Source organism: Pediculus humanus, genomic scaffold (genome assembly GCF_000006295.1).
Source record: "Pediculus humanus corporis 1103172108318 genomic scaffold, whole genome shotgun sequence".
Taxonomy (NCBI): Eukaryota; Metazoa; Arthropoda; class Insecta; order Psocodea; family Pediculidae; genus Pediculus; species Pediculus humanus.
Window position 1 is genome coordinate 1,176,366 of NW_002987887.1, and position 15,860 is coordinate 1,192,225.

General features: G+C 25.1%; 3 protein-coding genes across 3 annotated transcripts; 2 read left to right on the plus strand and 1 right to left on the minus strand.

The window, feature by feature from the left end:
• Nucleotides 1–1,253: 1,253 nt before the first annotated feature.
• Phum_PHUM603930 (uncharacterized protein) lies at nt 1,254–2,699 on the plus strand (the record flags this gene model as incomplete). The annotated part of the gene is made up of 7 exons (XM_002432846.1): nt 1,254–1,260; nt 1,350–1,501; nt 1,577–1,812; nt 1,925–2,023; nt 2,097–2,211; nt 2,293–2,401; nt 2,479–2,699. The coding sequence occupies 7 exons, from the start codon at nt 1,254–1,256 to the stop codon at nt 2,697–2,699; spliced, it is 939 nt and encodes a 312-aa protein (XP_002432891.1).
• A 1,651-nt stretch (nt 2,700–4,350) lies between these two features.
• Nucleotides 4,351–5,385, minus strand: Phum_PHUM603940 (proteasome subunit alpha type, putative; the record flags this gene model as incomplete). The annotated part of the gene is made up of 4 exons (XM_002432847.1): nt 4,351–4,525; nt 4,613–4,725; nt 4,812–5,060; nt 5,137–5,385. 4 exons carry the CDS (start codon nt 5,383–5,385, stop codon nt 4,351–4,353), a joined length of 786 nt encoding a protein of 261 aa, XP_002432892.1.
• A 456-nt stretch (nt 5,386–5,841) lies between these two features.
• On the plus strand, nt 5,842–7,210 carry Phum_PHUM603950 (vacuolar ATP synthase subunit D, putative; the record flags this gene model as incomplete). Its single annotated transcript, XM_002432848.1, has 5 exons — nt 5,842–5,882; nt 6,134–6,399; nt 6,508–6,723; nt 6,931–7,009; nt 7,084–7,210. The coding sequence occupies 5 exons, from the start codon at nt 5,842–5,844 to the stop codon at nt 7,208–7,210; spliced, it is 729 nt and encodes a 242-aa protein (XP_002432893.1).
• Between the last annotated feature and the right edge of the window lie 8,650 nt (nt 7,211–15,860).

The window sequence follows — 15,860 nt, forward strand, 5'->3', positions numbered from 1 at the left end:
CCATTTGTATAGTCAATCGAATTATTGCCACATTTTAAAAAAGTGTCATAATAAAGATGACTTGCTTCCTGCCACGACGTTTTCTTTTCTCTTAAAAACTAATCCTATAAATTTAAAAAAAATTATGTTTAGCTTATCTACCTGAAATCATCAAATCCTGAAAAATTTTATTTCGCGCAATTTTTTTTTTTTTTTTTCTGTAATTTTTTAAAATTTTCGAATCGTAAAATTTTAACGAACTTTTAGATAAATAATAATAATAATAAGAAATAATAATAATAATAAAAACTAATTACTTGAAATAATTTTTCAATCCGTCGCGTGCTCCTCATTTCGTACGTTTCGTTGATTATTTATCATTACCATTATCATTATCATTATTATTATTATTCGAGGTGTTAATTTTTTTTTTTTTAACGGTCGATTTGTCATTTTATTTTTTTTTTTTTTTTCCACCAACTAGAAACAAAAAAAGGACGTGCCTTAAATTAAACAAAAAAAAATTCTTATTTCCGGATGACTGATAACATTTTACGTAAGGTTAATTATTAGAGAAAGCAAAATATATAATATTTATATCATTATTATTATCATTATTATTATTATTGCAAAAATTTAAAGCGTGGGAGAAGAAAAAGGGCCTAAGGGAAACGGTATAATAAATAATAATAATAATAATGATAATAATTTTTTATGCTGTCGTCGTCGTCGTTCAAATTTCGTACGTAAATTTTCGGAGGTCGCGAAAAGAAAAAAAAAAAACTTACGTAATTATCATTATTATTATTATTATTATTATTATTATTATACAAACGAAAAAGTTTTTCGAATTCATCATAAAAAAAATTATTTACATATTTCGTTTGTCGTCATACAACCGAAAAATATTTGTCTTTTTTTTCGTTAATAAAATGGCAAACGAACGAACGAACGGGGGGGGGGATGGAGGGGGGATTGAGTTTTCAAATTACACGTTAACAATAATAATAATAATTGTTTGCACACACACGCATCAAAACAAACGCACAAACAAACATTTCATATTATTTCATACACGTTTTAACAAAGTGTAAATAAATCGTTTGTTTGTTAATTTTTTAAAACAAACAAACCGGAAAACTTTCTTTTTCTTAAGCGCTTATATTTGTAATTAATAATAATAATAATAATAATAATAATAATAATAATATAATAATAATAATAATAATAATAATAATAATAATAATATTTTTCTATCACGTACCTGAATTATTATGGATTGTAATTTAGCAATGGACGAAAGGCATAAACACAACAATCGAATTTAAAACTTTCTATTTCTTTTTTTTTTGTTTGTTTGTTTGTTCCAGCTTTTAACACGTTCGGTGTGATTCTTTTTACATTTGGCGGTCTTGCCGTTGCCATCAACATATTTTTTTTTGCAGACACACTCCGTCACATATTAAAAAATGCACCACGTGCTGTCAAAACTCATTCCGCATTTGTTTTATCCGTATATCCGGTAAATATGAAACAAACAAAATAAATAAATTATCAACGTGAATTTTATTGACGACTACTCCATTTTCTTTTTAAGGTTGTATCAATAGCAACGTACTGTGCCGTAATCGTTCCAAGAGCTCAACTATTAGCCGAAGCTGTCACGCAGGGAATGTTTATGGCAAGTTTATATCAATTGTTTTGCCTTTTTGTCGCTTATTGCGGTGGTGAAGCCGAATTGATAACAAATGCAAAACCAAAGTCACTCAATATGAAAGTGCCACCCTGTTGTTGTTATCCATGTTGTAAATTACCACAATTGACTGTCAATAAGTGCGTGACCTATGACTATTTTCTTTGTTTTAAACTTTGGAAAATTCCAAAAAAAAAAAAAAAATTAATTCAAAAAAAAATTTAATTATAGAAAACACATGATGTTATTAAGGCTTTCCGTACTTCAACTTCCGGTCGTTCAAGGATTATTATACATGGTTCTTTTAGTCATGTGGGCAAACGAAGAGGTACGTTATCAACCACCACCACCGTCACCATTGATACCTGTGTTAAAAATAATTAATTATAATAAAACATCAAATTTTTTTTTAGAGTTTATATAGTTTAAATTACATGTATTTCCAACCAATCGTTATCACATCCATACTTATAGGAGTTTGGGGAATAATAATGACGATGAAAATGTTAGCAGAAACTCTAAAAGATTATCACATGCAGGTATGTGTAACGTGGGGAAATACATTCCAACAGTAAAATAAATAATACGATCTGATGTATTTTCTTCAGGGTAAATTTTAGTTCTTCACTCGTCTCCTATTTGCTAATTACAGGTTTAGTAGCGAAATTGTCGTTTGGACGGGTGGTTTAACATGTAAACCACCGATAACAGCTTCCGTGTATACAAATCGTAAATATATATATTTTCTTCTTCTTCTTCTTCTTCGTAATGTCGTTCCTTTTAAATACACTAAAATCTTGTTTCAGTCGTGTACAATTCGATAATGTTAACACAAATGGTTCTTTTGGGTTATTTTGCAAGAACTTTGTACAAGAGAAAACTTCCGGCTATAAATACAACGTCAAATAATATACAAAATAGAATATGCGTCATTGGTGATTTATCTAAAATAAATTCATCATCTTGTGATCAAAAAGATGGCGGAGTGGTTAGTGGAGGAGTGGTAAATGCATCTTTCGTACATTAACATCCTCTTCCTCCTCGTCGACGTTTTCAATATGATGATGATGATGAATGCGAGGTAAATTTAAAACGGAAAATGTTAACGACTGAAAAAAAAGAAAAAAAATTACAAATGATTTTTATTGTTTTACGTAAAATCCACGTGGTGTTTGTTGAGTTCCTATTTTAACATCAGAATGTTATTTAAAAATGGCCAAAGAAAAGGTTAGAAAAAAAAATTTTTTTTTTTTAAAATAAATTGTAACGAAGATGGTATTGACCCGTTTTTATCAATCAATCAATCAATCAGTCACTCAGTCACTCAATCACTCACACGAGAGATTATCATTAATCTTACGCACAAAAAAAAAAAAAAAAAATTTTTTTAATATTTTCATTTTGATGCAAAGTCGCGTTTCGTTACATCGCCTAAAAGAAAATAATAATAATAATAATAATAATAATAATAATAACGTTTATCATCAAACGTTTAAAATCATTAATTAATTAATTTTATCAATAATACAATGAAACAGAGAAAAAGAGGCAAATTATAAAAAATAAATAAATATTTAAATTAAATTTACATATTAAATTGATTCCTAATTATTTTTTCCCGCCATTTTTGTTTTTAAATAATATTTCAGAATCCAACAGTAAAAGATTTAGGTTGAAAAATTTTCTCTTCGATCATTCTCAATTTGACCATTATTCGTTTTAATAAATCTAGTCGTTCCAATTTTTTTTTTTTTTTTTGCCAAATTTGATAAATTATTATCCATAACTTACCCCTATTATTATTATTATTAATTTAAATTTAAAACTGGCAAATTAATAATAATAATAATTATTAAAACTATTATCAAAAAATCAATTTTTTTTTCTTCCATTTACCTGTAAAAACATTTTATTATTATTATTATTATGTAAAAATTTAATAAATTAAAATAATAAAATTAATTAAAATTAATTAACATGCAAAATGAATATTTATGCTTAACTGTCTTCTTTTTTGTTGTTGTTGTTCTTCGTAATGCCATGTTAATCTTGCCAAGGTTTTTTTTTTTTTTTTTTTTTTTTTTTTTTCATTTTAGTGATGACTGTATATTAATAATTATTATTATTATTTCATGTTTGTAATATAAAATAAATTAATTGTTAACGAAACATTGTTCGTCGTACATACAAATATTTTAATTAAACATTTTTTTTTTTTTGTCAAGTATCGACAAAATTCTTTTTCAAATCCTTTTTTTTCCAATCTGAAATTTGTTTTTTGTCGAATTATATAAAAATTCAATAATAATTATCATTATTATCACTTTTTTTACAATCGATTACACTTACATACTAAAACTTTTTTTATAAACTCACCCATAATTAAAAAATAACAATTACAATAATAATATATATTATTATAAAAAAAATAATTAATGCTATTAAATTAAAAATTAATTATTATTATTATTATTTTTATTAAATATAAATCAAAGTGTACAATGTATCGAAATCCAACAATCGAATACAAATTGAAATGAGATTTTTTTTTTTTTTAAAATAATTATTAACGATTAAACAAATTTAATTGAAATTTTCTTGATTTATTATTACATATTATTATGATTAAACTCGTGTACAAAAAAACGTTAACCTTATTTTATTTTTATTGAGAAAAATTACATATCATCATCGGAATCTGTGTCAGCTTCCATGGCGTCTTTGGCCAATTTTTCAGCTTCTGCAAATACTGATTCCGGTACTCTTTCGTGAACTCCTCGAGACTCCTCACAAACCCAACTCAATTCCAATTCAAATTGTTTATCTTTTAATTCATCATGTACTAAATATATTCTGCAAAAAAGGAATTCATGTGTTCGAAAAGAAAAAAAGCAATTTTTTCAAAACTAAAATAATTAAATAATTAAGAGTCACGCTTACATTCTTGCAGCTTCCATTACTAAATCTTTACAATTCATATTTTTAAATTTTAATTTTTCTATTTCTGTTTTTGCAGTTTGTTTGGCTTTTCCACCAGCACAGGCATAATATCCCTAGAAAAAAAAAAAAAAACTTGTTAGTTTACATAAATTCCTTTTTAATTTTTTATTATTAATATTTAGTAATTATCGATTCTTACATAAGACACTCCACTGGGATCGATCATGTACATTTCAGGACCATTTTCTTCAGAATATGAACTCAATATGATATTACATCCGAAAGGCCTAACTGCTGAAAATAATGTGTAGGCATGAATGTACATTGAAAGTCTGTCATTTAAAGCTTTTAATGGAATCGGCGAACCAAATTCACTTCTCCATTTAGAAGCTATTTGCCTTGCTCTATCTACGAGTTGTCTTGCATCCGATATTAATCCACAAACAGCCTGGTGTGAATAACAATCATTTAAATTATGTTATTATAAACTTAACTAAAAAAATTGAAATAAAACAATAAGTTACCATTCCAATGTGTTTATCAATATTAAATATTCTCTTGTTGGCTCCAGGTTCGTAAAGCTTGCTAGTAACAAGTTTTTCCACAGCTAATACAACACCATCAGCACATCTCAAACCTATAACTGTACCACTATTTTCCACAGCTTTTTGAGCATATTCTACTTGAAAAACTTTACCGTCCGGTGAAAATTGAGACGCGGACAAATCATACTGTGAATAAATTATTATAATTAGATTTTTACAAACATGCATTATTTTAAGTTTAACATTACTAAAATAAAATTTGAAATATAACAGCAGAAAGGTAGAATTGAAAAATTTTTTAAAAATCATTACAACATTTACGTATTTGTTATGCTTTAGTATCCGGCGACCACAACAATATTTGAATTATATGAGACGAAGGAGTCAAATACCTAAAATCAATTGGAAAAATTTAAAGAAATTAAAAAACTCACCCCTGTTCCTATAGAACTCATTTTATTATTATTTTAAAATAAAAATTTAAATAAGTAATGTATTTATTAAGTAGTAAATGACAATGCACATTGAAAACTTAGATCAATGGTACCAATATTATGCTTCTCCTTCTCTGTACTCCATTAAAGTTCAGAACGGAAACCTTTGAAAAAAAATTTTTCCTTTGATTGTGGAAATAATAGTCAGCTGACTTTAGCTCTGAAAAAGATTTAAAATTTTTTTTGAATTATGTCTGGGAAAGATAGATTAGCTATTTTTCCATCCAGGGGGTAAGATTTACACTTTACATATTATTTTATTAATAATTAATTTATTAACTTATAAATTATTACATTATAATTAACGTGTAAAAATTTTTTGAAGGATTTTTTTTTTTTTCTCTAACATAGGTTGACTTCAATAGGGAATGTAATACCTTAAGTGAATTACTATTGTCTTAAAATATTCTTAAATAGTAAATTATTTTTATATTAATTAATAAATAAACGTTTTTATTAAATATTTTTCTGGTTTGTGGTAGGGCTCAGATGTTAATGAAAGGTAGATTAAAAGGAGCACAAAAAGGTCACAGTCTGTTAAAGAAAAAAGCAGATGCTTTGCAAATGAGATTTCGTATGATATTATGTAAAATAATAGACACAAAAACGCTGATGGGAGAAGTCATGAAAGAAGCTGCATTTTCATTGGCCGAAGCAAAGTTCACGACTGGAGATTTCAATCAAGTCGTACTTCAGAACGTAACTAAAGCCCAAATTAAAATTCGAACTAAAAAGGATAATGTAGCAGGTATTTCATTCGAAATAAAACAAACACATTTGCTCAGTTTTACATACACATTAATATTGTTTCTTTTAATAAATACCACCCAGATAACTTTTCTCCTTTTGATTTCAGGTGTTACTTTACCAGTTTTTGAAAGTTATCAAGATGGTACTGACACTTATGAACTTGCCGGTTTGGCTAGAGGTGGTCAACAATTGGCAAAATTAAAGAAAAATTATCAAGCTGCTATAAAACTATTGGTCGAACTAGCTTCACTTCAAACTTCATTTGTTACACTCGATGAAGTTATTAAAATAACAAATCGAAGAGTTAATGCAATCGAACATGGTTTGTATTATTATTATTTTAAACAAAATTTAAAACACATAGAGAGAGAGAGAGAGAGAGAGAAGACATGATATTGAATTGTAACAAGGATCAAATTCAACAACCATAAACATTCATAAAACATTTCTAGTTGATGAAATCGATTAAAATATTAATTTTTTTTTTTTTTTTTTTATGTAACGATAAGAAATTTTTCATTTATTTCAGTTATAATTCCACGTATCGAACGAACCTTATCGTATATCGTGTCGGAATTAGACGAATTGGAGCGTGAAGAATTTTACAGGTGAATTAATTAATTAATTAATTGATTAATTCGAAAGAGGACATTTTGTTATTATTATTATTTATTTATTCCAGATTAAAAAAAATACAGGATAAGAAAAAGATAGCCAGAGCAAAAGTCGAAAGTCAAAAGAAAACCGTAAATTGGGATCAGGCTCCGAATAATTTATTAGACGAAGGAGATGAAGATTTATTGTTTTAAACAAAAAGAAAAAAAAATGTTTTAAATTTTTTTTACTCTTCGATACGATATAGTTTGTCGTATCAACGCGATAATTAATTATTCGTTCGTCTTGTTGCTTTATATTATATATACATACATACACACACACACATAATAATAATAATTATAAGGAAACAGAGTGATATGAAAATTACATATAAATATATTTAGAAGCTTGATTTCTTTTTTTATTAATGCCAGTAGAAAATTATTATTGTTTTTTTGTTATCAATTCAATTCCGTCAGACATTAATTATATATTTTTTATTGTAAAGCGATTGATTGATTGATTGATTGATTGATTGTTTAGGATAAATAAATTTGTGTGATATCATTACCGTAGATATTTTGCGTAATCTTAAACGTAGATATAGTCGTAATGCACATTCCAATCAAATTTTTAACGTTTTTAAAAGCAGAAGAATAACATAAATATTTAATAGAAGAAAAAAAAAATGTCTACCTCTCTCGATAATTATGTTTTGTAATACCCCCTTTTATCCGATTGTAATAATATTATTATCATTGTTGTAAAAATAATAAAAAAAATTTATGTAATTAATTAATTAATAATAATAATGTTTTAGTAGATGGGCTGTTGGTACTTTAAAAAAAAACAATTATAAATTATTTAATAAATAAAAAATATTTAAAAATTATTATTATTATTACAGTCTCCCTTTTTATCTTTTGAAAATTTTGTGTTTATAAATTTGTTATTAATAATTAGTGATAACAACATAACGTTATCACATTCGTCTCTTTGTCTCATTTATCAAGGAAAAATACTTTTATTATTATTATTATTTGATTACGGTTGTGTATCATATTTTAATTCAATAATTTTTTTTTTTTTATTTAATCGAAATACGATTACCATCCCCGAATCGATTAATAAAAAAAATTTACTTAACGAAAATAATAATAATAATATTTAATATTTGATTTTATATATATATAAAATGATAACGTTTTTGATAAGTTAATGATTGTGTTATTGGATTACCCAAATTTAAAAAAAAATTTGTATTAAGTAATATTAAAGATTTTAACCTTATTTCGACCCTGATTTCTTCTTTTTTCATCTTTTCTTATCGTCAAAGTCATGAGAATATATATATATAAGAAAAAAATTAAGTCAACAAACTTAAAATAAGACGAAGTGCAGTTTCTGGTTAGATTTTTTTTTTTTTTTTTTTTTTTGTTATCGTCAGCTTTTTTTTAAAGGGTTTCTCATCTACTATTTCTTGACTCTTTATCAAAGTTTCTTTTTAACTCTCTTCTTATCACACATTATATATATATAAATAACGCTATGATAATAATAATAATAATAAATCTAGATATCATGCATACAAGAGAGTGAGAGAGAGGAGCCTGTAAATTTTATCAACTATTATTTGTGAAAATTTTTAAATTGATTAAAATTTCTTTTGTCAAAAAGAGTAAGTATTGAATAAAAAAAAAAAACATTAAATCAATGTCGAAATTAAAGAAGAAGAAGAATAAGGGACTTTTTTTTTTTATAATTGGAATTAATTAAAATGAAAAGCAAATTATTGTTGTTGTTGTTGTTGTTGTTATACAAACTGTTATTTTAATGTTAAAGAGGGCATTCATTCCCTTTTCTTATTTTAACTCATCCATTAATATCAATCGATTTAAAAATATTTTTTAACGAGTTCAATACAAGCAATTTAAACAAAAAAAAAAAATTGTAAATTCGATTATTAAATTAATTATCTATCGTACGTTAACAAAAACGAATGAATGAATGAATTATATAAAATTTTATATTAAATTTCAATATATATAACTAATTTTTCTTTTCTTTTTGTTTTTTTTAAAATAATATTTAATTTCAAACGTAATTAAATTTCTCCGTTTTATTTCATTCATATTTTAATTAAACAAAAGAATTGATATTTTGCAATATGGCGGACTCGACAGTTTTTTTTTTTTGGTTTAATATTAATTTTAAGTTTTTTTAAAGTAAATTATTACTTACGGCCGTGGTATTTAATTATTAAAACGAAAAAAAAAACCGGTTTCACCAAATTACTTTATTTTCTACACAAAACAAATCAAAAAACTAATAAAAAACACAAAAAACACTGTAACGACATTTTGACAGAAAAAAAAAAGAACGACGCTAACGAAATTCAAATTTTCGAATGAAAAAAAAAGGGGAAGGGGTAAATTTTTTTCATTTTCGTTACGTATTCTTACTCTATGGAATAAACGAATGACGTCATAATGACGTATTTTATTATAATCTCAACATTTTATTCAAAATTTTTATTTTTTTTTATTTTAAATAAAACGAAAATAAAACCGGGAAAACGAAACAGATAATAATAATAATAATAATAAATCGTAAACGATTCACACATTTATTCAAGTTAATTATTATTATTATTATTTTCTAAAAAAAAAAAAATTCAAATTTCCTTTGCAAAAGTAATTAAATCCAAATAATTAAAAAATAATCGTTATCAATTACATATATATATTATTTTTTTCTTTTCCTGCAAACGAAACCATCGAGAACATTCCATCGTTCGTTCGTTAATTTCATAAACATTTTCCTTTTTTTTTTTTTTTTTACAAAATATTAATGATGATGATAATAATAGAATTAAATAATTATTCCGTCGTCGTTTTTCAATCGTTTGTTTAGTAGTATACTAAGTACGCCACTGACACATATAAAAAAAAAAAAAATTTTATTTGTGTCTTGACAGTTTTTTTTTTTTTTTTTTTTATTATCGTAATTGTTGGGAAGTAAACACAGGCGAGATAATAAAATGAATGAACAAAGAATGTATTGTTGTTATATACGCTGGAAAAAAAGGGCCCTTCTAACGCACATACCTTAATACCTTACATAATATTTCGTAATTAATTTTTTTCCAAACAAACACGAACGCACGTATTATTATTTTATTATTATTATTATTATTATTATTACCATTTTGTAATTTTTTAACCTTCGTTCGAATACGATTTTTTTTTTAAAAAATCTCGTTAAACGTTACATTTAACGTTTTTTTTTTCTTTTTCTTCCTTCATTTTTAATTATTATCGTATATTCATTTGTTTTTATACTCCATTTTTACGGAAAAAGAAAGAGAAACAGAAAATTTATTCGTAATTACGTAAAAAAAAAAAAAACTAGGAAATTTAATTCCATTAGTTTCCCTTTACGCTTACTATTATCATTATTATTATTATTATTATTATTATTATTATTATTATTATTATTGTTGCGTTCAAGCTTAGTTGAGTTGAAATTATTTGTTACCGCATCAACTTTTGCAAATATAATTATTTCTTGGAAACTAACTAACAAAAAAAAAAAAACTTGTTTTATTATTATTATTATTATCATTATTATTACCATCACTCCTTTCTTTTTTTTTTATCTCTATCTCTCTCTCTCTCTCTCTCTCTCGCCACATACAAAAAAAAAAAAAAAGTTAAAGTTTTTTTTTTTTAATTAGACACGACAATCGGTCAGACGCCATCTTTTTTTTCCTCATCCCCTTCCATTCCGACGTTTGTGTAGAAATGTGAAATTTTTTTTTTCAATTAGATGTTGCCAAATCTCAAACCGGAAGTTATAAACTCGAGGTCATAATAAATTAAAAGATGGCACGATCAATAAATGGAATATAATAAAAAGAAAATTATTAATTTTCTCTTTTATTATTATTATTATTATTATTTGTTAATAAAAAAAAAAATAATAAGAAATTTATTTATTTATTTATTTAATTATTTAAAATGCGGAAGAAGAAAAAAAAGAAAATATTTTAATTCAAATTATTTTTTATATCGTAGGAAGAAATTTACGTTACGATTTACGGTAAAATAAATTAATATTTATAATAATAATAATAATAATTTTTTTAACGTAAAAAATTTACGCGTTATTAACTGACTGTAAATGAAAATGAATAAAGAGAAAGAGTGAGAGAGAGAGAGTGTGTGTGTGTGTGAGAGAGAGAGATAAAAAAAAAATTCAATTTTCAGGTTATTGTTTTTATTATACGTAAACGCGTAATTTCGAAAAAAAAATTGATAGATTATTATTATTATTATTATTATTATTATTATTATTATTATTATTATTATTATTATTATTATTATTATTATTATTATTATTATTATTATTATTATTATTATTATGGTTTACGTAATTTTCTTTTTTTTTTTTCATTCGATTCGGTCAAATAAATGATTTTTTGTTTTTTTGTTGGCAATAAAAAAAAAAATTTTTTTTAAACCGTTTTTTGATTTTTAAAAAAAATTAATCAGTTGGCTGCACTGTTTTTTTTTTTTTTATGTAATTTACGACTTTAAAATGGATTATTATTATAAGTTTTAAATTAGTTATGTAACGAATTTTTTTATTTAATTTCCTTAAGTAAGTAAGTAATGAATGAAAATAATAAAAAAAATATCAAACTTATATAAATCGGTTTTTTTTAATTTTTTGAAAAGCGTCCGCCATTTTGTATAAGTTTTTTTGTGGGGTTACATATATATAATTACGTTAAATTTTCACTTGACGAAAAAAAATTTGTTTTTACGTCATAAAATAAATGACGTCATATTTAATAATAATAAATAATAATTTATTTATGTATTTTATTATTATAATTATTAGTTTAAAAATTTAAAACTAATACGTAAAACATTATTTAAAAAAAAAAAAAGAAAAAAAAACGGGAAACGAAAAAGAAGAAGAAAACGACAAATCGTTGGCCATACATAATCCTTAATGTCGAAAGTAACCGATTATAGTCGAAAGTGTACGAAGTAATTATTCTGTTGAAAGTGAAACTTGTTGTTCAGTTGGGCAGGCGTTTCGTTAGTGCTTAGATGTTTTAACGTGCTTTTTTTTTTTTTTTTTTTTTAAATTAAAAAATAAAAAGAAAAAGGAGAAGAAAAAATTTATATATATATATTTATCAAACGAATTTCTTTCTTTCTTTTTTTTTTTTTTTGTTTTAAAAAAAAAAAAAAATTTACGAGTTTTTTTGTTCTATCGAAAGTCGTGCTGCGATTTTTATTACTTAATAACTTTGAGTATAAAATAATTATTATTAAAAATTCGTTGGAGTTTTATTTTATATATGAAAAATATATAGAATATATATAAGTGGTAAAAAATTATTTTTATTGTTGTTTTTCCATTTTTAATATTTGCAATAATAATAATAATAAAATTCGCGTGTGAATTAATTTTTTTTTTTTAAACATTCCATGCAAGTGAAGTGAGTGTTTATTTATTTTACACGGGCTATTATTATTATTATTATTTAATAAAAAAAAAGAAAAAAGAAAAGTAATTAACCGTTTTTTGTATCACATAATTCGGATATACATATTATAATATTTTTATAATTAATCAGTGAAATATCTAAATATCCATGCCACAATGGCTGCAGTTATGTCTTCATCCGCAATTTACGATCTCGGAGATTTATTAATCAAGGTAAATAAAATTTTTTCCCCATATTTTTTTTTCTCTCTAAAGAAAAATTAATTTTTAATTATTATTATTATTATTAGTTTTTTTTCTACTTACGAAAACGTGGGAAGTGAATAGCAACAACATTGTTTAATTCAATTTCTAAAAGTGAAAGTTTGCGTATAGACAGGAAGAGAATCTAATTTCTTTTTCTTTTTTTTCTTTTAAACAAATGTATTTTTAAATTTTTTTCTTTGTGTTTTTGATTTTTTGGGAAAATTTCTTTTATTTTTTGTCTATTTCCCCGATTTCCACGACGGTTTTTTACTTGCTTTTCGTCCAAAAAAAAAAAAAGTTAAAGTATGAGAATAACGTTTGTAACGGCCATTTTAAAATCACCTTCAAACACGTTCCGGAACGTTTGTCAGGGAAAGTTTTTCCCTTCACTCTTATCGATTTTTTTCTCTTTTTTTTTGTAACCGTTTTTTTTTTTTTTGTGTGCGTGTGTTAAGTTAAACCGGATGATCATTCAAATATAATTTGAGTTTTTTGATAATAATAATAATAATAATAATAATAATATTTTGTTTAAGGTCGTCGAGAACATTCTCGTTTGATTATTATTATTATTTTAACCTTTTCGAAAGAAAAAAATTTTTTTTTTTTTTTTTTAATTAATACCAACGCGTGTATGTGTCAATTTTATTTTTTTTCGCCGTGTCGAGTTGTGGCAATACACAGTAGTTACAAATGTTTTTTTCGTTGGGTAAATTAATGTCGAAATAGTTTCATTTAATTTAATATTAGTGCGTGGGTGTGCGTTTTCACTGTGGAAAATTCGTTTTGTTAAAAAAAAGTGTAGACTATAGATATTATTTTCCATACGCTTTCTCTCATAACGTCAGTTATATTATTTACGTAAGTAAAATGGCGCCAAAGTAAAAAGTTTTTTTTTTTTTTTTGCTAACGTTAACAAATTTATAAGTTTCTTTCTGGTAATAGTATCGAGTTTCGTTATTTTCCATCTCGTGTTAGAGTAGTGAGAGTGAGTGTGAGAGAGAGATAGAGGAAGAGAGAGGGAAAAAAGTCGTAAGAAGGAAAGAACGAACGCAACACGCGCGAGATTTTTTTTTTTTTTTTTTTCGTTTACAGTTTACACTTCCTGGTTTCTAATAAAACTCGAATTGTTGGTTAGTTCACTTTCACCATAATCATTTCGTTGAGCAAACGATTGCGTTTGTAAGAAAAGTTTTTTTTTTTTTTTCGTACAGGTAATGGAGTTTTTTTTTTTTTTTTTTCTTGGGCAATTTTTGAATTGGTGCCCCAAACGTAAAATAAAACGTTCGTTCCATAATGAAGAAACGAAATTTATTAATTTTTTTATGTAATTAAGGTGTCCGAGTTTTTTTTTGTATAATTGACTTCCCCCTTTTTTTTATCCTTAACTTTCGCGGACGTTACGCGAGAAACCGGAAATAAATCTTCATCAATCTTCGACGGACGTAAGTGTGTGTCTGTGTTAATTGATGGCAACCTTTAAAATCTTGCGACAACAGAATGAGAAGAAATGTTTGATGACGACCTTTTCATGAATTTATTATCAATGATTTCATCCCACGATCCAGAACCTTTCTCTCCCTTGATTGTTTGGTTGTTTGTTTGTTTGTTACGTTTTTCCCTGTATCGTTTGTACCGTTCGAAACGCGGAGTTTTTTAATGGTTAAATTTCACAATATTTATAATAACACGTTTGGTAAGTCGATAAATAAATGTATGTGTGTGTTTGTGTGTACATACACGTGAACCACGTGTTTGTTTCGGTAGCAGAAGTCCAAGAACGTTCATTCAAAGATGTCCAAAAATAAAATTTAAAAAAAAAAAATGAAAGTTGTTAACGATTAAGTAATGGTGATAATAACATAAATTCACTTTCGACGTGCTTTCGACAACAATATATATATATATTTTTATTTATTATTATCATCATCATTATTATTATTATTATTATTAATGTTGGTCGTTTTAATTTTTGTTGATGGTCGTGGATGATGAATTTTTAATTCGTTGATTTTATAATGGATTATTTAATTGTTTTCGCGTTTGTTGTATTGACCAATAACGCTTAGGTAAGTGTGAGAGAGAGAGAGTGAGAGAAAAGCAAGGTTTCGTTCGTTTTTGGTTTTTAGTTTTTTTTTTTTTGTTTTATTTTGTGATTCCGTTGCTCAACTGCACTTAAAATAATAATGATAATAACAATACGTTTTTTTTCCATTCGTTGCGATTTCCTTGTTTCTCATTGTTATATATTTATATTACCGTACATTCTATGTTGTGATATTTGATGTCTTACGTAAGTAATTAATTTGTATCGTGAGCGTAATTTTATTTATATATATATAAATAAATTTTACTTTCTCGCCTAATACTAACACCTAATTGAAATCGATTTCTTACACGTGTGTACGTGTGACTATAATAATAATAATAATAATAATGTTGTTGCGTAATTTCGTGTTTGATTTTATAATTAGACCGACTCGTAATGGGGAAAGTAAAGGGAACACTAAATAATCATGCGAACCGTGCGATGCGTTTTTCCTCTTTTTTTATCAATTCACATAAAAAAAATCATTGATAAGAGAGAGAGAGAGAGAGAGAGGGAGAGAAAAGTTATTTAACCTGACGAAATGTACTACCTAGAATTCAATAATAATAATAATAATCGATTGCGTTAAAATATTAAAATCTCACGCGGTCGTCGATACGCATTAATTGTAACGCACGCGTTATTACAATATTTGCAATTATTATTATTTAACTAATAAAATTGAGAAATTTTTTTATTTTCGCGTATTAAAATCGTTCGTACGTAGGTTTCGTGTGATATTTATTTACGTATTATTATTATTATTAATATTGTCTTTAAGAATAAGAGTTTGCCTTGAAACATATGAATAATTTTATTTGAAAGTATTTCGGCGAATGGAACATAATAAATTATTATTATTATTGATAAATTAATAATTCGATTTCATCATTTTCACGAGGTGGATTTTCGTGCTTCTGCTTCGTTAAAGGTTTACATGCGCGAGTTATCATTATCATCGCATTTGTTTATCGAAAAGTATGGAAATTTGTTTTTCCTTCGAT